Source organism: Balaenoptera borealis (assembly GCF_965194805.1).
Source record: "Balaenoptera borealis genome assembly, chromosome: 3".
Classification (NCBI taxonomy): Eukaryota; Metazoa; Chordata; class Mammalia; order Artiodactyla; family Balaenopteridae; genus Balaenoptera; species Balaenoptera borealis.
In genome coordinates, this window is record NC_138866.1 from 145,682,695 (window position 1) to 145,707,388 (window position 24,694).

Consider the following 24,694-nt stretch of genomic DNA (forward strand, 5'->3'; position numbering starts at 1 on the left):
TTTCACCGAAGGGTCTGAATTTCACAAATCTTGCATTGATCAGGGTGCCAAACTCAACTAATTCTTTCTTATCCCAGCACTACTATGGCTGACCTCAGCTTAATTTAAACCACGAGCTTTAAAGACAAGTGCAAACAATTTATTAACTTGCTAATCATTTTTCCCTGCTATGGGAATTTTTCCAGAATCATTAACAATAATCATGTCAATAAACTAAAGAAAATTGGGATACAGAAATAATTTTCTGAGAAATAGAAATAATAGGTAACATTTATTGAGTGCTTGATAGGAACTAATACTAAAAATATTAGATATTAAAGATGTTAGTCCATTGAATCTTCCCCAAAACCTTTTACGGTCCACGTTATTGTTATGATTCGTTCTCATTTTACAGATTAAAAAAATCCATGGCTTAGAAGTTAGGTAGCTAGTTCAAGGTCACAAAGCTGGTAATGTTAAAATAGCACCTGAATCACTGTGTCTGATTCCAGCATCCATGCCTGTAACACACTACCATAGTGTGCACCTGTGTGTGTTGTATGAGTTGTGCAGATCCACACACTCATCAGCCGGAAGTTGTCCTGCTCTCCAGGTGGGACTTTGTTTTGTATATTCAGGTGAAAGCCTTCCAAGAATGAAGAAGGCACATCATCTCGAAGGACAAACCCACCAGCACCATAACTCAGCCTGGTCTGTTGTTTCTCCCACAGTTTGTCCCCCTTGACTATTCCTCTGAGAAAGCACATGACAAATGCACTTGCTCAGGGCCCCCATTCAACAGAAACAGAACAGTCTTGGCTAAAGGGATTGAGCACAGCAATCCTGGACCACAGACCCTGGGGGCTCTGCCCTGGAGGAAAGAGCCCCACTCCAGCTTCCCATTCCCTTCCCAACTTCATGGTCATAGATGATGCCCCGGTTGAGGGCAACCCAGTCATAAATCACTGTGCCCTCTGTATGGGGCCTGGGAGGGGAGGAGGCTGGAGGAGCAGGCCTTTCTCACATCCCCTCCCGTTTACATCTGGATCCCACTGGGCAGGATGGCTGAGAGCAGGCCACCTGTCCACCACATGTACTGAGCTCTTCCTGAGTGCCAAGTGGCTCTTAAGGACATAGGTCAGCGGCTGTGATGGTGTTAGAGAGAAGATAAGGGGGAAGCCAGGGACCAGGAGCTTCTCTCTGGAGAGCTGTTCACAGCCCATGTACCCAAGAGGGCTCCCTGGGCTCTGGCCATGGTGCTGAATCCCCAGGGAGTGGCACATGGAGGTTGAGAACATGGTAAACAAAAAGAGTGCTTGTGAGATACCAGTTTCTCTGACAAGAAGAAACAATCTTCCTATGTTCTTTTTGGGAAAGTTGGGCTCCTGACCACCCTCAGATAGATGACCTGGCCTTTGCACCATGATACAACAAAAAGAACATGAGTTCAGAAGCAATTTATAGATATGAGTCCATATCTTTAGCTATGTGACCTTGGACAAGATACATAACCTCTCTGAGCCCTAGAGTTCTCATTTTTGAAACAGGAAGAATATTACTTATTTGAGCAGGATTACTGTTGGAAGAGTGCCTAGTAGAGAGTTTAGCACAATAAATATTTCTTCTCTTTTTCTCTTGGCTTTGTTCCCTGTTTGCTTGCAAATGCACACACACACACACACACACACACACACACAACCTATGAGTTTTCTCCCTCTTCCTATATAATGTTGTATGTCTTCCTTCAAAGACATATTTAAGACCCATGTCCTTGAATCCTTCCCCAGCAATCCTGGGACACAAGAATCTCTCTGCCTGGTACGCTCAGCACCAAACAGCAGATGTTAGCATTTTGGCATCTCTGCCCTAAGAAAGCTAATTTTATCTTCCCAACTAGATTGAACATTTCAACTGTCCCTGGACCAAGTCCTGTCTTAGTATCTCCATTCCTCCTCCCTCCCCCAAGTCACAGCACTGGCCACAGGGAGACATTTCCAGAGCACCTGTTACCTGCATTTAACAAGGCCTTTCATAGCATCATCCTTACAATCATCTAATATAGGTTGTTAACCTATATGTTTAACCTGTATGTTTTCAAACTACTTTGGAGTTAGTTTCTGGCAATGATCCAACTACTATCATATTGCCAGTAAAACCAGTGTAGGTGTGTATTTTCCATGTCACAGGAAAGGAAACTAGAAGAAAGAGCAGGTGGTGATGAATCTATGGTAAGTCTCAGAGCAGCATCAAGACCCCAAGGTCCGGAAACCAGGTGAGTCCCCACCCGGGGGTCAGCGTTGACTTAGGAAACAGCCCAGTGTAGCAGAAAAGACAGAGAGCTTGGAGTCAGACCCAGGTCCTGATCTATACTTCACTGCTTCTAGCTATGTGGCCTTGGGTAATCCACTCTCTGTTTCCTCAGCAATAAAATGAGGATGACAGTAATTGCTACTTCACCTTAACACTGCATGTTAAATGAGATGGTACTTTTGAGAAGTGGTTTATAAAGCCCTGTAGCCATGTTGGTTATGAGAGCATATTATTCAAGGAATTGGGCAGTAGTCATAAGAGGAAACATGTCGTTGGGCCTCTCATAACAGTAAACCGTGCACAACAGTGACAGCCCTTTTCTATGTCCACCTTCAGGGCCCCACAAAGACAGATCCAACTCATTTCACAGATACTTGGGGAGACCTATCAGGTGCCTAGCATGTTCTAGGTACATCAGTGAAAGTGTGGGTCCAGGACAACAGACATAAACTCCATAAAATTCTGGTATGATCTAGAGCTATAGCAAAGAAAAGACCTAGTATCTGGAAAGAACTTGCTATATGACAGGACTTCAAATGCATGACCTCATCCAAGTCCCAAGACCAGCCTATGATGGAGATGATTTTATCGCCAGAGAAAGAATCAGCTCAAAGAGATTAGATGAACTTGACCAAAGTCTTGCAGCTGGTCAGCAGTCAAGCTGGGAATGGAGCCCAGTTACGAATGACTCCAATCCTCGTGTCCTCAACACAACATTACCCTCTTCTCAAGGCTTAACACAAATGGGGATGGGGGACGTGGTCAAGAAAAGCTTAGCACAGCCCCATGCCTTTTGAAATCACTTAAGAAATGCTGTCGGGCTTCCCTGGTGGCGCAGTGGTTAAGAATCCACCTGCCAATGCAGGGACACAGGTTTGAGCCCTGGTCCGGGAAGATTCCACATGCCACGGAACAACTAAGCCCGTGCACGACAACTACTGAGCCTGCGCTCTAGAGCCCGTGAGCCACAACTACTGAGCCTGCGTGCCACGACTACTGAAGCCCGCGTGCCTAGAGCCCGAGCTCTGCAACAAGAGAAGCCACTGCCATGAGAAGCCCACGCACCGCAGTGAAGAGTAGCCCCCGCTCGCCACAACCAGAGAAAAAAGCCCACGCACAGCAATGAAGACCCAATGCAGGCAGGCAGGAAGGAAGGAAGGAAGAAAAAAAGAAAGAAAGGAAAGAAATGCTGTTGATGATCTCGCAAGTACGCCCAGTCATAGCCGGGGGGCGAGGCTTTCCAGAGATTGCTGAGGTCCCAGCAGAGACCTGCATCAATGAGAGAGATGGAGGGGAAAAGGAGTAAGGAAGGATGGGAGGAGAGGGAAAGAGTAGAAAGAGAGAAGGCTGCTGGGGAATGCAATTGTTAATATTCTAAATGGAGTTCTGAATGCTTAAGCTTTATTTAAGAACATGCCTGGCTGTGTAATTACAAGGCCTTAAGTTGTTTTCTTTTCCTCACAATAAATAAGGAGCACACAGTTGCTCTTTGCAAACACTGCCCTTGCTGGCATCGGCAGAGGCTCCTGATCGCAGACGGACAGCTGGCACTCAGAAGGGCAGCCCCAGTGCCACCTGGAAGGGATAAGCTACCTGCCCCCTGGGCCACAGCCGGGCTCTCCAGGTATGGAAAAGGACGAGGAACTAAGGTGCCCTTTCATTCTTGGAGGAAAACACTGGGGTGGCTGGGTGGGTGAGTGAGGTCAGCCCCTTATTTCCCCTGTGGAGCAGGCATTTCTGGGGGCAAGTGGCTCTGAGCGGCACGGACACGGTATGGAACCAAACTCAACGAGCATCAGGGGAGGTTGTCCAACCTCTCAAAGGCAGAAGCCTACTTTCTATTGCCCTGAAGGCCTTTGGGCTACGGATCTACCCAATGAGAAAAAGGAAACAAACGACCGTGCAGCTCTTCCATCGAGTCACCCGTTCATTCATCCACTGATGTGTCTGCCACGTGCCAGCGCTTGCCAAGTACTGGGTACTGGGTGGCAGAAGAGAGAGGCAGGATGCCTATCTTCAGGGAGCTTTCAGCCCAGCAGGGACAACAAACATCACATAATTGAAAGATAATTATTAAATGCAAACGTACATTTGCAGAAGAAAAAGAACAGGGACCTAAGAAGAGTGATGGGAACAGCATCTGTGGCGGCGGTTGGTGGGGGGGTCACAGAAAGCTTTCAACCGATCCTTGGGCTGAAACTGGAAGGAGGGGTAGGCCGTAACTAAAGAGCCTGGGGGTGGGATGAAAGCCTTCCACCCCGAGGGATCAGCACAGGCAAAGGCCGTGAAGGGTGGCAGCGCGGCACGACGGAGGCTTGGAGGTAAGTGCAGTGCAGCGGGAGCAGGGAGCAGAAGAGGTGGCGTGGGAGACGTTGGTGGAGAGCCCTTGGGACAGGTCCCGAGGCTGGTCCCAGGCCTGTACCGCGCTGTCCCAGCCAGCTCTCTGTCCCGGCTGCACGCTCACCTGGTAGACTGAGGGGATCTGGCTCTTAGCCCAGGAGCATCAGAGGCACCGTTCATGAGGATCCGATTGAAATATTTAAACAATCTGGGATGGGGTGAAGAATGACAGCTCTGGGGAGACCTCTTGGGACACTGGTGTATAAAAGAGACTGGGGCCCTGGGCGGGGAAGCACGAAGCCCTCCCTCTGGAAGGAGGTGAGGAGGCATCAGACACCTACTGCCCGGCAGCAAGTGGGGCACACAGGGCGGGGCGGGGGGGGGGGTCTGTCCTGCAGCCCTGGCTTCCCCTCCTCTTCTGGCTCTCCCTGATGTGAACAACTCCCCAGAGCTCTGCTGCCTTAGCGACAGAGGTCCTAGATCAGAGGACCACCCTGGGAGACAGGAGAGCTGGAAGCAAGATTCTAACCTTTTAGTACTGCCTACTTAAGGCCCAGAAGGCAAGATGATGGCGGGAGTCATGCTGTGAGCCTGATTTCAGGTTCAGTGGGGGCCTGTGGTCCCTCAAGCACATCATACTTCCTCTTTCACTGCCAAGCCTCTGGACGTACAGAACGAAGTTCCCTCTACCTGGAATAGTCCTCGCCCAATACCCCACCACCCAGCCCCCCACCAAGCTCTTTCAGCTGCTGACTCCCACCTACCCTCAGGTTTCAGGTTTCTGTCATCACCCCAGGGGGCCTTCCCTGCTACAATTGCCCCCCCACAAAGATGCAACACCTGCCTTTGCCAAATGCTCCTCAGGAGCCCTCAGTCCCCATCACACTGAAGAGTAACTGCCTCTACCCTTTGCCTCTCTCTCTCGCCCCCGGAAGCCAAAGACCTAAGTGTAATTTACCTTGGCAGCTTTGCCTGGGACACAGTAGGACCTCAACAGACGTATCTGGTGGGAATTAATGAATGCATGTCTTGGGAAAATGCTATACAACCCTGTGGGAGTGGACTTCACGGGACTCTAAGACACAAAACATCAGTGGTTAAATGCCAGGCTCAGGGTCGCTTGTTTTGGGATGAGGTTGACGTCATCTGCATCAGCAACACTCTTTACAAAATCCTTGTAACGTGATCACCAAACCGAGTCAGAGTTCCTTTTTTGCCTCCATTTTTAGCTAAACCCAAGAGGATAAAGTGTTTTGGTCATGTCTTCCCAGATTTTGGTATTTGGGTGAGGTCCCCTCACCACATCCCACGGCAGCATCTGCTCATGGTCCCAAGCTCCCAGGAGGTTGGCAAGGAGATGACAACCCAGTATCGTCTGTCCAAACCCAGTAAATCAATTATAGACACAACGTCCCCTTGAATATCCTGTCAGACGCTCAGGTTCCACTCTCGTCCAAGTCCTTTCCCAACACTATGCACTCAACCCTCACCATAACCCTCTGGGGGGACATGCAGACAGCAGGATTGGATCCATTTTATAGACGAAGATACAGGTGTAGAAGAGGAGGTCTCCTGTTTGCTATCTAAAGAGAACAGTTCTGCGCTAGCTCTACTTCCTTGTAGCAATATGTTGACCATCACCAGGGCATGAGGAGCAGCAGAAGGGCCAGACCACCACACCCTCAAAGGCCTGGGCTCTGGGTTCAGGTTCCCATCAGGCCCATCGTAGGGTCCCTGAGGACTCCTGGGGCCTCATCACTCTGTAAAGTCAAATGAACTGAAATGACCTCCCCAAAGCCCAACCCTGGGTAACTCCAGTTGTTAGCAAAAGCCCCAGCTTAGGCAAGACAAATGCAGCCACATGCAAACAGTCCACCGTCTTGCAGAGAGAAGCACGTGGCCCTAAAGGGTGCCTTACGCCACAGGCATGGGCAGAGCTCGAAAGAATTCTGCTCCTCTGGCTGAACAAACTAGCCCTGGCTAAATGCAAATAGGATAGGAGTTATTCTGGGCAGAGGCTTCAAAATCACAAATCAAGCCAGAGTCGTAACCACATTAAAGAGATGCAGGTGTAAACTCTGCAGTGGAGACATGAACAGACCCATGGAAACATCTATCAGGGAAAAGGATGGGACACAGGGCTGAAGAAGCAGCAATGGAGACTTAGGATCCAGAGAGTTACATGCTCTAAATCCGGCTCTTACATCGCCCCACGTGCCTGACCCCACGTCACTACCACCCCTTTTTCTGTTTCAATTCCTTTGTTGAGAATGGCAATAGAACACTAATAAAGCCCCCTCCCTGGCAATAACATTATACTAATACATCCTATGAGCGGGCAAGGGTGCATGGCCTTGAGACTGCCCCAGAAGATAGGGGCTGGGGTGGCATCCACTGGCTCCAACCAGCATCTCAACACAACTTGCTAACTCCCTTACCCTTGAGTTTCTGGTTTCCCCACATACTGGGTTAGAATTCCAGAGAAGCCTAAGATCCACCTGTTTAGAGCTTGGGCTTCCAAATGCCTTAAACAAGGACTGAACTTCTGAGCTTCTGTAATAGCTTCCAGGATAAGGACAGACTGTTTACCGAGCACCTACCATGGGCAGCCACTAGGGGACGTGCTGTATGTTCACTCTTTCAATCCTCACAGAAAGGCCCATAGGGTAGGAATTCGTTCCCAGTGTCCTGGGAAGGATACTGAGACGTAATTCCTTGGCCGAGAACACAAAGTAAAAGAGTTGGCAAAGCTGGAGATTCAGTGTCACCTCCAAAGTACATGCTGTTTGCACTCATTCATTTACTCCCTCATTCATTCGTTCGTTCATTCATTCTTCAAACCTGCAATTAATATGAAAGAAGCATGATGTAATAAGACCTAGAGTTTGCACAGCATGGGAGAGAGACATACCTCTCCAAAGTGTATTTCAGGTCTAACCTGGACTCCTCAGGTGGGTTCAAGGTGAATGTGGGGAGCAGCCCCTAGTGGCAGCCAGGGGACTGCCATGGCTTAGGTCAGGGGTAGCACATGGCTTACCCCTGCTCTGGCAGACCCAGTGCCCTTCCAACCCAGAATAGTCACGATGGCTGCATCACCTAGAAGGCCACCCAGAAAAGGCAGAGGCTCCTCAAAACCAAGGCAAGCCCCGAGAGACAAAAGGGTTAACCCAGGAATAAAAGAGACTTTCGCAAAGCCATGGAGAAGAAACCAGGAAGAGATACGAGACTGCCAGCCTGCTAAAGCATGAAGAGGGACAAAAATTAATGATTACTCCAAAATAGCCACGAAACTAATCTCATTTTCTAAATCTGTCCTTAACAAGAAAAACAGAGAAGAGAGATGTGGGCAAATGGGAAGTAATGAAGCCTTAGGGGAGGGGGGATGAAAAGAAAAGAAAATCTAGGATAATCAAGGCTGGAAAATACGGCCACATGGTCTAATCCCCAAGGCTAGGAGACACGCAGCCCAGAGGCCAGCGTGTTTACTCAGCATTAGACTGAGTCTTTAAAGGCAAAGCTGATGAAGTTACAGAAAACTCTTAAAGTTCAGTCTGGAGGCTCCTAGAGAATGGAAATACCTGAAATCAGAAAGAACACAACCTTTACATTGAATGTAGGGCTTTGACTACAAAAAATGCAAAATAAATATCACAGACAATGGCCGGCAAGGGAGGTGCGTGGCCACACAGTCTGGGTCACATTGGGTCTGCCCCGCGTGGATCAGAATGTTGTCCACAAAACAAAGTGAACAGGGGCTTCCCTGGTGGCGCAGTGGTTGAGAATCTGCCTGCTAATGCAGGGGACACGGGTTCGAGCCTTGGTCTGGGAAGATCCCACATGCCGCAGAGCAGCTGGGCCCGTGAGCCACAATTACTGAGCCTGCGCGTCTGGAGCCTGTGCTCCGCAACAAGAAAGGCCGCGACAGTGAGAGGCCCGCACACCGCGATGAAGAGTGGCCCCCACTTGCCACAACTAGAGAAAGCCCTCGCACAGAAACGAAGACCCAACACAGCCATAAATAAAAAATAATAAATAAATAAATAAATAGATACGCCAGAAAAAAAAAAAAACAAAGTGAACAGAAATTATCAAGGAAGACATGAGTAATCCCAGGACCACAGGGAGTCTGGAGAAGAGACACAAATGGAAGACAGAAAAAAAGAAACTCAATTTAGGAAGCTTGCCACCTGCCTCACTAGGGCCCAAGGAGCAAATCCTTCCCAGGGTCCCAGAGGGGCAATCACCCAGGAGACTGAGGGTATGAGTGGGCTGGAAATTGACTTTTTTTTGGAGGCAGCAAATAAATGAGTAGAGACTAAGAAATTCCAAGTTGAAAATCTGGAGCTTGGTGAATTCTAGGGTACGAAACACATTTTGGGTTCAATAGGACCAAAAAGGATCCATTTAAAAGACAACAAAGGCCCTGTCTGAAGTCATCAGATGTCACAGGAGCTGGGATATGGGAAGAATGCAGGGATCCAGGCAGAAATAACACCACTTGACTGCACTGGGAGGTATCAGGTGTTGAAGCTGCAAAAGTGGGCACGAAATCATGAGATGGCCGAGCTCGGGCCTGAGTTCATATAATCTGGTCCACATCCCCTCCTTTCCCACTCCCATACCCAGATCTTGTAATGGGGTCTGCCGCCTACAGATATGGTCCTACCTGGGACTGGGGCCAAACACAACCAGGGCTGGTGACATGCAAAGCAGCCCCATGCTTCCTGGAAATGGGCAGATTGAAAGTCTGGTGCTCCTGCAGGCACATAAGTGTGGATTTATCTCCACCTGCTCTGTTCTCTTTGTTGAGCGCTCATACTATGTGACTACCTGCGAATGGCCCTCTTGAGTGCCAGCCAGTAGGCTAAAGGGCATTGCCGGCTCCCCTAGACCTTGCTGGCAACCACGTGTAAAGGACTTGATTTCAGGGACTTCCTTAGTAGTCTCCCACAGTCCTTCTGCCAAAATATTCCCCCATTCTGAGAAGTGCTGCTCTGAAGCTTATTGCCTGACCTTCCTCTCCAGCTGGGTTCCAGAGAACTGACACCAGCCCTGGTCAGACCTGAGTTGGCCACGGTCAACAGATGGTAGAGTGGAGCTATGAAGACAACAGGTTCCGGAGCTCTAGAGGCAGCCCACCTAGGGCTGGCTTCTGTCTCTGCCACTGAGTAGCTGTGTAAATGTAGGCAAGTCACTTAACCTCTCTGCGCCTTTAATTCCCCATCTGTAAAATGGAGACAACGATGGTGGCCACTTGCTGTTATGAACATAAAATGACATATAATGTGCATATAGGCTAATGCCTGGCATATAATCAGTGTTTTCTAGATGTCCTTGGAACTCACTGCATTGGAATGCCTACCAGGGAAGTAGTGGGGAGGCAACAGCCAAAATAAGCTGAAAACAGCTTTCCTCTGGCCTCGTCTTTGATGGCCCCAGATGCCACTTTTCTTCCAGGAAGAATTTCCCAAAATCCGATGAGGCCAAGTCTGGGCCATTTGGTAACACTACCTCACTTTACAGATGTGGAAACAGATTAAATGGGCTACACAGCTTATCCAGGGTCACAGATCACCCAGAGAAAGAGCAAAGCCATGTGTAAGGTGTGATCATCCAGCACTGTCATAGCCAAATAGTACCTCTCACAACTGACAGCCAGTCAGGGCCCGAGCCCCTCCCCACACTCGCGTGGACCCAAAGTTCAGCATCTTCTCCCTTCCTGAGCACCACACGGATACTCCACTGCACATAGTCCTGACTCAAGCTTCCCACATCATTAGATTGCAAAACTCCCACCGCCTTGACACATGGCTCGCTTTCCAAGTCCTGCTCCCTTGGAATTCTTCCAGCATTTACCTGCTGGCCAGACTAGATGGCCTGGAACCATGAACATGTGTCTACACAGCTCTGGGAGAAATTCCAAAATAGGAAAAGGGCTGTCCTCATCCCACGGTGAGCAGCAGCCCATCCACCCATCCAAACCCACACCTCCTACAATGCCCAACCCCACGGCCACCTCCTCCATGAAGCCTTCTCGGCTGCTCCACCGCTGATCCATTGTCACACTTACAGGTTAAACCAGTGGCCCCTCCACTGCCTTGTATTGGAAGACTGGAGAAGGTACAGTGCTTCAAAGTTGTGAGCCATCACAGCTTTGTCACAAATAACCCACAAGCTCTAATGAAGAACTGCCACTTGCTTACGATTTTCCTTTCTATACATGTAAATTAGAGAAGGTTCAAAGCCATCCTGCAGTAGCATCCCTCTCACTTGCATTCTGAGACCCTCTCTTGAGTAGGATTGAAAGGAATAGGATGGCAGCGAAGGCACACCAAGAGTGAGTACAGTATGCACTCCTTGGTAGCCCACCCACCCCATGCACTGATTACAGCCACCGGCGTTCCTGGTTTACCCTTTTCCTTTTTTTACCACAGCAAAAGTTTATTTCTTTCTCATACTCCATGTCCGCAGAAGGTCAGCTGTGGCTCTGCTCCCATAATCTCCCCAGCGAGACTCAGGCTAATAGAACAGCCTCTGTCTGGAACATTAATATCCTCTGTCCCATGGCAGAGAGCAAAAAGACACGATGGACCACACACAGGCCCTGAAAGCTTCTGCTAAGGAAGGATGTGAGATACACACACACATACACACATGTACACACACATCAGTTTTATTGATATATAATTCACATATGATACAAGTCATCTGATCAAATGTATGATTCACTGGTTTTTAGTATATTCACAGAGTTGTGCAACCCTCACTATAATCCATGTTAGAATGTTTTCTCATCGTCCCCCAAAGAAACCCCATACCAGTATATTCCTGACTTATCTTTACCATACTGGAGATTATAAACGATGAGGGCATTCTTTTATGCCCGTGAGAATATGGCATAATATAAATCTCATTTGTCACATCTGGTATAATAATTTTTAAATGGCTAAGACCTGCTAGGTATAATACCTCACATCCCAGAAACCACACACCTCTCTCTAGGACATCCTTGGAAAGGGTTCTTAACCCAGGGTCCAAGGGGAGTCTGTAAATCCCTGAAAATGCGTGAGAAATGATGTATGCATGTGTGTATGAGGATTCTTATGGGAAGAAACTCCATAGAATGATCATGGCATAGCAGAGTCACTCACACACTCAACAAATAGCCAAGGACCACTGACCATGTGACAGGCATTATTCCAGGTGCTGGAGCCACAGCAGTGGCCCCAAGTCCCTGCTCCAAGGAAGTTCATTCTAGTGGGGGAGACAGAGTATAAACAAGTAACTGAATGACATACCTTCAGATTATCAAAAGTAATAAGGGCCAAGGAGTATCCCTTCTAATATCCTTTATAATAAACCGATAATGGTTTAAAAAAAAAAAAGTAATAAGGGCCAAGGAAATGATGTAGCAAAGAGTGAAGTGAAGAAAGGCCACTCAGATTGGGAGGCCAGAGAGGCCTTGCTGAGAGAGACATTGGAGGGAATGATGAGAAGGGCCCAGCCCTGCAGAGATCTGGGGCAGGGGATTCATCTGGTTTGGATGGAACAGCAAGCACCAAACCTCCAAGGGGAACGTGAGCTTGGTGTGTTCAAGGGATTGAAAGAAAGGTTCATAGGCTGCCGCAGAGGGCCAGGGAGAAGAGAGCAAGGAAAGTCAAGAGGGAGATGGAAACCAAATCAACTCGAATCCCGTGGCCACAGTAAGAGGTTTAGCTTTTATTATAAATAAAGTGAGAAGTAATTGGAGGGCTTTAAGCAGCAGAGTGACACGATCCGATTTATGTGTTTAAAATATCACTCTGGCAACTGTGTTGGGAATGAAATGTAGGGGACAAAGCGGAGGCAATAAAACCAGTTAGGAGGCCATTATCATAGAGCCAGGTGGCTTGGATCAAGACAGTCTACGTGGAGGGAGAGGGAAGTGAATGGATATAAAGTATCCTATGGACTTGATGAATTGAATGGTGGAAGGGTGGAGGAAGGCAGCGAAAGGGAAGAGAAGAGTAAAAAATGACTCCTAAGGTTTTGGCCTCAGCAATTTGGTGGATGGTACCACTTAGAGAAACACGAAACACTGAGGGTTTGGAGTGAGGATGTGGAATGAAACCACGAATTCTGTTTTGGCCAAGTCAAGGCTGCCTTGTGTCTTAGCCACCCAAGTAGAGATGCCAGGGAGGCAGTTTGATTTATGAGTCCAAAGGGCCAGGATGGGAACAGGGCTAGGAATATAAATTTACAGGTTTAGCGCTAAAGTCCCTTCCACCTTTAACTATCTATGATTCTGTGAAATCAGAGACCAATGAGCAGGGGCGAAGTCATTAATAACAGCAAAAATAGTGAGTCTTTCGTAAAGCACTGCCTTAAGCACTTTTCGAGCATCGTCTCATTTAAAACTCAGAACAATCCCATGAAGTGGGAACTATTATATTCCCTTCAAAGCTCATGGAAGCTGTAGGACATGGACTTGTAAATCTAGGATTTTCCATCTCCGAAGCCCACACTCCTAACTGTTAGCTACACAGCGTTCAATGGCTGAGTGCTGCACATAAGACAGAGGAGGAAGGGCACGTGCGAAGAAAAGGTCACGGGACAAGTGTGCCAGTTACAACCCCTTTGGGACTTGGAGAAAAATCAGTGCAGAGGTAAGGGGCAAGAAGAGGCAAAAGTCTACTGATACAGTATCTACACGTTGTCTTGGAACCCAGGATGGGGTGGTTGTTTCAAGGAGAGAGAACACCAAGTAATTTACAATGCGTAATAAATCAGTCTCACCACATGTTCACCCCAGTGGTCTCAGGAGAAATGTGTTGCCGACTCAGCCATGTCCTGAAAGGGCAGGGACTCTGGCCACTTCCTCTTTTCCTACCTGCCCAGTGTCCGCTGACTTTCTCTCCTTGTGCACATGACACAGTTGACACAATTGTGCCCAAATCTGGACATTCTCCCCTCCCCACCCCATTCCCCTCCCACACAGGTAAGCTCTGGGCTGGCTCTCACAGCTGAAGACCTCGTGTATGTTTGCTTACAACAAAGAGGGATAACTTAGTGCGACGTAGGGAGAGAAATCAAGCAACTGAACACAAGAAAGATCCCACCACAACAACTCTAAGGGATTAAATAAATTATCTTGGCTTGCTGGAATCTTACATTACATATTCTTGGAAATAAGTGGGCCACAGGCTAACGTTAAGAAATTTCTCACAGCAAAGATATTCAGGTCGTAATGTAGCTGTTGTTATAGGATTTGACCTGAATAGGAAAAGAAATGAAACAGAGTTTTCTCAACAGAGCTCTTTGAGGATGGATGGTGCTAAATCCCCCAGGGGAAATAGCAGCTCTCTAATAAAACTTTAAAGACCCTCCTCCACCCACCCCATAAAGAATTCTTGCTGTGAAAACTAGACAGAGAAACAAAACATGCCTAGGAAGTAGAAAAGTCCAGGGACTTCAGAGTCAAAAGGATCAGAGTCCAAATCCTGGCTGTTCCACTAACTACTATGTGACCTTGGGGGAAGTCAGTTATGACTTCTGAGCCTCAGTGTTCTCATCTATGAAATGGGGATAGGGGAACCCTAACTTACAGTTACCCTGAGGGGTGAGATCATATTTGCCAAAGCACCAGGTCCAGTCCTTGGCACGTAGTAAAGTTCTCAATCAGTATTAGCTTTTCCCTCTTCTCCTCAGATACCTGCATTTTTTATGCAATTCTGTAAAAATGTTAAGAAAATTTTTTAATTGCTTCAGTGAAAAACATTGTCCCTTCTGGCCCATGAGCTACAGTAGAAAGATTCCTGGAAAGAGAATCAGAGGACTTTGGTGCAGTTGTATTTCTGCTACTTAGAAATCAGACCCTCTCTGGACCTGTCTTCTGGGCTATAAAAAAGGCTACCTACCGCACTCCCCAACCCAGGATGGTAAGAGGATTAAAGGAGATAACATAGGAGAAAGTACTTTGAAACCATGAAGCACTCTACAGATGAAAGGAAGTACCATCACTTGAGTGCAGTTCACAGGTAGACATCGCCAAGACTCTACTTATGGGGACCCCAGACTGTGGTGATCTGGTCTCTATGTGAGATACCCCAGAGAAAACAAACCCCAGGAAGGAAGAGATGAGTCAACTGCAGGGGGTTGGGGGGGTGGGGCAGAAGATTCAGCAAACGATCCAAGTTCACCAGTGTTAGTGGGTGTGGTCTCAAGATGGAAATAAAATGTAAGCTCATCAATTGCCACTGGGTGGATCCTTTCTGAAACTACGAGGGCTAAGAGGGGTCTACATACAGTCTAGAGCAAGGGGGACTAAAAGGAGACCACAGAGAATCTATCAGGGTTTATTCATCAGTATTCAAGAAGAAAGTCATCAGAGAGATTGTAGATAGGAGTATTCTAGTCACCAGAGAGATGCAGGACAGGAATCCAGCTTTTCCAGAATAAAGTAGTGGTCAGAATTCCTGTCAAGGCCACCTAATCTCTCCTCTTTGATTCCACGATCACCACCACCAGTAATAACAATAATTACGTCACTATTAGCAGCTTCCATTTCTAAAGTCTGATTATTTACAGGCACTGGGCTAAGTGCTGTATGTGCCTCGTGTCATTTAATCTTTATCACATCCCATCACCAGAACAGGCACCATTTTTACACCCATTTTACAGATTAGCAAATAGCCATTCCAATTACCCACTTGGAAAATCCCTATCCTTAAGAATCCTTGGGACTTCCCTGGTGGTGCAGTGGATAAGAATCCGCCTGCCAATGCAGGGGACATGGGTTCGAGCCCTGGTCCAGGAAGATCCCACATGCTGCGGAACAACTAACCTGTGCGCCACAACTACTGAGCCTGCACTCTAGAGCCCGCGAGCCACAACTACTGAGCCCATGAGTACAACTACTGAAGACTGAGTGCCTAGAGACCGTGCTCCGCCACCTCAATGAGAAGCCCACGCACCACAATGAAGACTAGCCCCCACTTGCTGCAACCAGAGAAAGCCCGCGCACAGCAATGAAGACCCAACACAGCCAAAAATTAATTAATTAATTAATTATAAAAAACAAAGAATCCTTAATCCGAAATCCTTAAGATCAGGGAAAGGATATAGGGTCAAGAATATTCCAGTCTCTCAAAAAGTATTTCCCTTGATGTGTAGGAATCAGTATTTCATTTTTCACACTCCAGAAAAGACAGAGAAAACAGAAGCGGTCAAAAAGAGATAGTCAGTCACTCGTAAACCTTGAAGAGTCCGAATCTCCAGCCTTCTCTGTGGCAGACCACCTGGCCTTCAAATCGTTGGCTCCTTTTCTGGCACAGGAAAGAATTACACTGACTAATGCAACAGCAGCTTAGAGGTGGGAGACAGTTGAACCAATCAGAACAATTTGGATAACTTGACATTGGTACAGAAGGCAATGATCTCACTTCCGGCTTCTTATTGGGTACAGAGGGGAGAAGAAAAGATTTCTCAGCCATCACCCGAAGAAAAAAGAAGAAGAAGGGGGAAAACAAAAGCCGCCAAGCCAGGGCTCGGCAATTAGTGCTGGAGTAAGTGATCATCTTGTGATTGCTCAGCTGGGGCCTGAAGACTTGTAAATGCATGTAGAGGACAGAAATAGAAGATGTTGTGAGAGAGCAGAGAAACCTGGCCCATCTGCCAGGAGTAAATGTCCCGAAGCTGCTGGGAAATTCACTCAGTCAGGATTTGGGGTGTGTCTTCGTAAATGGGAAAAGTTAAAAAACCAACCCATCGATGAAGCCAGTGCATATGCCTCGACCTCTTAACTCACTTCTCTGCGATCCTCAGGTTCCTCCAGCAGCCCCACCATGCCTATCAGAGCCCCTGACCCTCTCGCCTTGATCTGAGCATCCAACTAGTCCCCAGTATGCAGACAGGCCCAAACTGGGGCTGGACTGATGGTGACCCATCTTTCTCACTCTTGATCCCTTTGTGGCCAACAGCAAGTACTTTGTCAAGAGCCAGCCAATGTATCCAGGAGAAAACAGTGCCCAAGGTCATGGGCAGGCTCACTGGTGTCATCAGAACCTATTCCACCCAGACACTTCCTGCCCTCAAAGTCTTGGGAATCTTGCAAAGCCCCACCAGCCCGTCACTGCCACCAGCCAGCAGACCCAGATCATCTCAGAAGAGATGGTGGGTCACAGCCCTCTTCTGGGATCTCAAGGGTAATTCAAAGACAGGTTCTAGTACAACCCACTTCAGAGACACCTTTAACCCAAGATGCATCTCCCCCCACCTCTGTGGCCCACGGAAACATGATGGGTCCAGAAGCCCTCTCAGTTGCCCTACGAGCTTCGGGTGACACAGTGCCCTAGCAGGCTCTGAGCACCGAGCCACTGTCGTCAAAAGGGACAGAGCCTCTCCTATGCTGGCAGCTTCTGTCCAAAGTATGACCCTAGACCACAAACTGGCACTCCATATGTCGTATTCTGCCCACAGAGTAGTTCTGCCTGGCCCATGAGTTGAGAGGTTTTATTTTTAGTTGCCAGTATTTAAAACTTGAAAGGTTTCACTGGACCTCCAGCTCTTCTTGAAAAAAAAAAAAAAAGCAGTAAATCTGGCAACCCAAGTCCCCGCCTCCTCATGGCAGCAGTCAGCTGGAATTGCTTACAGGCTGCCCCTCGGGGGGAACACGTGGTCCCCAGCCTCCACTCTCCCCACCTGCTCCGCCGTGGGCATTTGGCTTTGTGACCCTTGTATGAGTTAGTATGAAAAGGAGACTTCTCAGAGGTCAAAAGCTTCTTCCCCTGGGATAGTTTACATTGAAACTCAAATCCCCAATAAAATAAACACCTGGAACATACGGTCCAAGGCCCTCCTCTGGTCCCAGCTATGCCCCCAGATGCAAAGAACACACATCAGGAGAATCCCACCACAGAGGCTCAATTAGGGCAAGGGGGCAATGGCTAAATGAGACAGCTGCAGGGGAGGCCTCGGTCCCCCACAGGTACTACATCAGGCCCTGAGCAATGGCCATACAGTGTGCTATGTCCAGAGAAAGGAAAGAAAGTTCAGCACAAAGCAGGGGTGGCCATAACTGATTAAAAAAATATTTACCAAGCACTCACTACGTGCTTGGGAAAACACACAGAGGCCCGGGGGTGAGGCCAGGACCCCCCAGAAGAGAAACAACTCACCCACCACAATTCTCCACGACTTTTCTCTTTCTCTACCTCCCCTCCACTTCCCTTGGATGCTGTGTCTCTTCCTGTGAGACTCCTATGCAGCCGGGATGCCCTTCAAGTGCCAAGTGCCTGGGCCAGTGCAACTCTCAAGTGGCCAAAGGAAAGATTCATCTGCACACCATTCCTCCATTTTCTCCCCAAATACAGTAGACTCCATCCCCCTGGTTCCTATGGAATCTCTGTTTTTGGAGAACATGCCCAGCAGATGTCCAAAATGGTCACCATCCGAAAAGAAGGCTTGACCGAACAGCAAGGACCCCCAACAGGTGCAGCGTGTTGGCACTTCCCCTAATCGCTGGCCCTAGGCTTCTTTTCAAGCCCACCTCTCCCCAGGAAATGGTGGTCCTCCCGTCTAATCCCAGAGTCTTCAGCCCAGGATTAGGCTTGGAGAGGAAGCACCAAGCTCGTGTGCTTCCACCCCTACAGGTCTAGACAGAGCCGACTGTCAGGAGGCCCCTCCACCATCAGACATGGCAGTGGTGGGAGGGGAGAGGTGAGAGGAGGGAGGCACAGACAGAGGGGATCCCACCAGGGCCATGTCACCTCCAACTTGTCCCAAAGCTGTGTAACCTTATATACAGGTGTCTGCTTTTCAGAGCTCTTCTGCACTGAACCCAGAATCTATTTCGACATGACACTTGGCCTGGCCCTGCTTTCCCCCTTCCAAACCCCACGCCACCACCCCAGCACACACACACACACACACACACACACACACACACACACACACACACACACTTACGGACCTACACATGGTCTCAGAAGTATAGTACTCACATCACACACTACACTTATATGGGGAATTTCCTCTCATTTACATTCCAATACAATTGCAAATTTCATCACAGAAGTGAACAAACTTGGGAGTGAAGAGACACTCCCACTAAGCCTTGGTCCTAGGCTCTTCCATCCAACAGGAACCTTAGAGATCATCAAATCCAAACCCCTTGTTTGAAGAGGCAAAATCTCAGGTCCAGAGAAGTGAAGGGACTTGCCCCAGGACACAGAGTGGCAAAGCCAGGTCCAGATCTCGGGCCTTGGGCTTCACAGCCCGGGACTGTCTCTCCCCAAGTCCTATGACCCCACCCACCCACCCACTCTCTGTGGCCCGGGACCCAGCTCTACTTACATATAGCGCAAGTGGGGATTTTTGGCAAAGGCTCTGGGCTGGATGCTCCGAAGTCCTGAGTTCTTGATGGTCCTGGAGAGAGAGAAAAAGATGTTCAGCAGAGCTTATGGAGCAGAGAAACATCTCTGCTCTGGGCCGAGGCTGACAGCCAGTGAGGCCAAGACTGGACGGCAGCCGCCCGGTGAACTGAACGCATCTTTTCATCATCAGTCATCACTGGCTGATCCAACTGAGGGGGTCCAGTGGGAGGCATCTGGGCTCATACCACACTGGGACCTGGGTCAGGGTAAGGGATGTGCCCGTCCTGGCAAGTGGGTAAGAATCTGGTCCAGTGACTACAGTGCTGCAGCCCCCTTTGTGCCTTTTCCCTTCCCCCACCCCAAATCTCCCACAGCCACTTGCACTGAATCCAAAGCAGGAGGTGACCGCAAATTTCCTGCTCCACGGGGACCATCAGCCAAGCACAGGGCTGAGAAAGGAACACTAGCCCAGGAGACCTGGGTTCAGGTCCTGCTTTGAAACCCAAACTACGGGCTGAGCCCTAGCCCATCCCACTCCCCCCACACCCCGGGAGCTGGTGCACTCACAGTTTCTGGAGGCCAGTGTAGAGCTCCATGTCCACAGCATTGAGCGTGTGCAGACCGCGCCAGTTCTCTATGTGTCTGCAGGGGAGAGGAAAGGCAGGGTTCAGGTCAGCAGAGGGGTCACGGGAAAGGCACTGGCTTTAGTGCCAGAGACCTGGGTTCGAATCCTGGAGCAGCCACCCATGAGCCAGGATTTCCACCAAGTCGCCAATTATCTCTGAGCCGGTTTCTTCCCCAGTGTGGTGTCATGCGTGCCACCTGGCTGATGGGCTCGCTGTGGGATCCCAAGCGCCAAACTCATGGACAGCATTTAACGTTCCCCGCCTCAGCTCCAGAAAAACTACTCTTTAAATTCTTGAGATCCAATCTCCCTGTGGGTCTTCCTGACTTAGTTTCCTTCCATTCTCTTTCATTCTTTTTCATTTATAGGATTGTTTAAAGGACAGTCTTGTTTTCTTAAGTTCCTGCCCGTAAAGACAATACAGATGACGTGGTTTAAATAAAGGGGGTGTGTAGGGGGGCTTGCTGGTGAACATGGCTTGGGGGTGGAAAAGCCCAGAAGGAATACACACCTCCTCAGGGTCCCCCAGGGGCCAGACATTGATGACCCCCTTTGGGTGACGACGGCCCAATCCATCTGAAGTTCAAGAACATCAATAGCTTGATATGGCAGAATCAACTCCACAAAGGAGGGGCGACCACAGGCCTGGGTGTCATGGAAAGAACATGAGGCTGGCAGTCGAGGAGCCTGATTCCAGCTTCATCTCTGTGACTTAAGCAGCCGTGGCTTTGAACATGAGCTTTCAGCTCTCTGGGCCTCTGGTGTCCTCATTTGCAAAGAGAGAGGGTGCACCAGATCAGCAGTTTCTTCCCCATCTCTTCACAAAGATCTCCTCTTAGAACTTTCTCCCTAGAGACTTGATGTTTAGCTCCCTAAACATGTGTCGAAAAAGCACACACATTTATTAAGTAATAATTAATTCATCTTCTCGGATTTATTAATCCAAGATATAAATCACTGTAAACCAGAACTTTTTATCAACAGGCATAAACCAGCGCTGACTCACCCAGTGGATAAATTCCAGCCCAAAGCAAAGGAATTCTTGAAAGTACTGTTAGCATGGAAGGGCTTATCATGGGTATGGATTTGATTTCCTTTGTTTGTTTGTTTATTTGTTTTATATTGACAAAACACCAGGGACAAACATCCTCCATTACTGCTTTTGGTGTCAAGGTGGAGAACCATCAGACTGTTGATTACCAAGGTCCTTCCCAGCTCTAGAGCTGTCTGAGCAAAGACCATTCATACACACCCGCTACCCCAAGGAGCTTCAAGGGGCCACGGGAAAAGGCTTCCCGCTGCCCTCCTGGGATCTGACTCTCCTGTCAGTGCCCCCAAAGTCTAAGCCTGCTTTTTGCAAGGAGGGAAAAGAAGTGACAGCTCACCCTGGGACAGAGCTACCTGAGGCACAGAAAAGTGCCAGCCACCTTCCCCAGACGTCTCCTCCCTAGCCCCACCCCACCCGTGGCTCTGCCATCTGCCATCAAGTGGAGCCGGAGCCAGGAAGGCCACAGGGAGGTGGTGGCCAGGGCCTCTGGAAGCATTTCAGAGTCGCGCAGTGACAAGGTATGCCAAGAGCCCCTTTTGTGCCACATTCTCTCGGAGCCCCTGCTAAGCAGCCAGACACACTGGCATCTGCTGGGGACATGGACCAGGTGGCCAAGCCAGTACTGAATTCCAACTCCAAAGCCTTCTCCCCGGAAGCCTCATGGCCCCAGGACAGTTCGCTTGGTCTGGTCTCGCCAGCGCAGGGACCCTGGCTCCACGTCAGATGAAAAGGAAGGCCAGAAGTGGTAGAAGGACCTGGGGCAGCCCCACTCCCACCTAGAGCATTCACTGGGCCCTCGGTCCAGGTAAACCACCAAGTAGATGGCAGTGTTTCTGCAGGCGGCCATTCATTCATGGGAGCCCAGCTTCAGACAAGAATCTACTTCCAACGAGCAGCTGTCAATCAAGTTGTTTAAATAAATGAAATCATTTTTCCGAGCCCACGTTAGAATTCCAGAAATGTGTTTTTATTATGGCTGAGTTGTCAGTCATTATTGCATTCTAATACTTTACCCCTCTCAGCCCTCCTGTTCTTATGCCCACAAATGACCCTTCCCCTGCATAGGCACACATCGAGACATGGCAGGACAATGGCTGATGTCCTTGGTGCAAAGGACTCCCTGGTCAATAGCATATGGCCCCTGCGTCCTCTTTTGGGTCTGAGTTTTCCTACATGGGGGAATAGCACTTTTACAGCATCGGTGCAACAGTGTGGTTAGGAGTTGGGGCTCCAGAGCCGGGTCAGCAAACTACAAATTCCAACCCACCGCTCATTTCTGTACAGCCTGAGAAAGAAGAATCGTTTTTACATTTTTTTAAAAATCAAAAGTAGAATCCTATTTTGTGACATGTGAAAAGTGTATGAAATATAAATGTCCATTTTCATATCTACTCATTTACTCTTGTCTGTGACCACTTTTCCCCACAAAGATGGAGGTGAGATGGAGCTGCAGAGACTCGCCTAAAATATTGACTTTCTGGCCTTTTACAGAAAAAGGTTGCTGACCCCTGCGTAGCGCCAGGCTGCCAGGATACTATGTGACCCTGTCCAGGTTACTTCACCTGTCTGTGCCTCAGTTTCGTCATCTGTCAAATGGGGATAATATCAATGAAATACCTTCATCATAAGAAGGACATGAAGATTGAAAGGCTATGTTAAAAAGCCCTTCCGGCAGCTGGGACGCACAGTAAGTCTTCAAGTAGTGCCCGTGATGATTGTTTTTAAACCTGGGTTTTGTAGAGGCTGAGCAATCTTTTCTCAGTTTTCAAGCTAAAAAGGGCAAGCTGGTTCTGCTGGAAGTTGTCACCTCTCAGCAATCATTGATTAAAAACTCCGAGGGGCAGAAGGGTGGAGGGACAGTAAACCTGTCATTCATGACCTCCAGGAAAACTGTTCAAGCAGAAATTATAAACAGCTTCAGAGGATGCACAGCTGGCAGTACAGAGCGGGTTCCCAGGGAAGAGCAGGGCGGCGAAGGTGCAGCCTGACATTTGCAGTTGACGTGGGCAGGGCGCCTGCCAAGTTTTCTCGATGACTCACCACTTGGTACCAGCCCGGGGAGGGGTCAGTTATGGTAACTTTGCTGGCTGCTTTGTGCTAATAGGGAGGCCATGAGTTTTAAGTTTAAAAGGCAGGCTCTAAACATATAATAAATAGATAAAGTATGAGAGCAGTCTGCTTTGGTTTGGATTGTGGTAAACAGTGGTTCCCTCCGCCTAGTACAATTACACGTGACTTCTTTTTGTGTGCTTTTCTGGGTCGTCCAGGTTGTTTTCATGGAGCATTGATTCTGTCATTTGAAAAACAATCAAGAATGGTCATGTTTTTGAAGGAAGCTTAGGCCCTTGAGCCCTGTGCGGGGCAGTCACTGGTCACCCTGTTCCAGGACCACAGGCCGCACCAGCCCGCCCAAGCAGAGGCATCTCACACGCCTGCTGCCGCCGTGGGGAGACGAGAACTCAGAGCGATGCCAGGAACGTGGGTCAGCGGGACCGCCAGATCCCGCGTCTGTCTGCTCAGGCGGTGTGTGCCGGTAGATGCCCCACAGAGACCTGAAGCCTTGTTCTCAGTGCCTCCAGGCTCCCATCCCTACTTTAGTTACCTCCACTTTAGTCCCTTGAATACAATGGTTCCCAACTGGAGGCGATTTTGCCCCCCAGGGGACATTTGGCAATGTCTGGAAACATTTTTGGTGGCCACAACTTGGGGACAGGGAGTGACACCGGCATCCACAGGAATGCTCCTAAACATTTCAATAATGCACAGGGCGGCATGCCCACAACAAAGAATTATCGGCCCCAAATGCCCACAGCATCGAGGTTGGGAAACCCTGCTTTATTATACAAGCCTTCTACCTAAGATTCCATTGAAGAAAAAGTTTCATGGCTTCAGACATAATTTTGAAAATGATTGTTTTGCAGCAAACATCAAAAGGCCCCAGGCCAACACCAAAAAGCTTGCCTCTAGGTCACAGGGTCCAGGTGAGAGAAGAAAATCAAAAGCCATGGTTCTCAGGACACTCCTGTGACAAGGGCATTACTTGAGAGGAAATGAGGGGTGTTTGGCCCACCGGACCTTGGCCCAAGCCAGGTTACACATTCTAGAAGCAATAATGGTCTCTTTTCACCAAGCTCTGGCTGGAATGCACGGCCTAGTGCCTTGTCCCTCCACTGAAAGTTATCCTTCTGCATTTCTAAGGCCTCGTCATCGCATGGAAATATGAAATGTGCCATCCAGAGAGTCAACACAATGCCCTGTCCCTGCCCTCTCGCCACTGCCCTTCCCTGACACCACAGAATCATGACTGTCTGCCAGGAGCCGATATGCAACACTGTTCCAGAGAGAGGGAGGAAGTGAGGCTTAATTCACGACAACACTGAGCTCCCGAGGGCTACAGCTCCGAAAACTTCAGTGAGATCTCGGGGGCCCCATGGTCAAAGGACATGCTGCTTCCTGGTGGACTTGGGAGGAAAGGAGCCACTCCCAATGGCTCACCAAGCAACCATTCCTGGAGCAGATAAACCCAATCCACAGTTGCTTCAGTCCCATGTGGAAATGAGCTAGGACACAAACGAAGTATTAATTAATACTTTCACAGAGAATATAAAAATCCTCTGTGCTAGATTAAATCCAATTGTGCTTTTGTACCATTGCTTCTTCTTCCTTCTGTTTGGCTTGGGCCAATATGGTAATGAATTGGCAATCTCCAAGCATATAAAAATTAGACGGTACAGACTGTGGTCCCTATTTTAATTAAAAACATGCCATGTGGATACGTTTAAGAGTTGCTTATACCTCCAATATTTAAATCCTAAACACAGAAATCCCTAGAACACTGAGACGTCCAAGTCCATCCAACACCAGGGGACTAAGTTTGTTGGGGAGGCCCATGAGAGGGGCAAGGCACCCTTCACCTGGCAGAACTTTCCTCCTCACCTGGGTAATCAGCAAGACAAGGATTGGTTGGTGGGACAAGGGAACATCCTTCCTTCCTTTAGATGTGGCAGGCCCAGTATTTCCTCGTTTTCCCAAGTTTTTCTC

The 24,694-nt window shown here is 48.7% G+C and overlaps 1 protein-coding gene across 6 annotated transcripts in view; it reads right to left on the minus strand.

Moving 5' to 3' along the window:
- Positions 1-24,694, minus strand: part of NTRK3 (neurotrophic receptor tyrosine kinase 3) — a 370,144-nt gene that overhangs the window by 275,023 nt on the left and 70,427 nt on the right. For all 6 annotated transcript variants that reach the window (XM_082386938.1, XM_082386939.1, XM_082386934.1 and 3 more), the window contains 2 exons: positions 19,548-19,622; positions 18,961-19,032 (listed from right to left, as the gene is read on the minus strand). In XM_082386938.1, the coding sequence (XP_082243064.1) occupies positions 18,961-19,032; positions 19,548-19,622 (147 nt within the window). The remainder of the gene's footprint in view (positions 1-18,960; positions 19,033-19,547; positions 19,623-24,694) is intronic.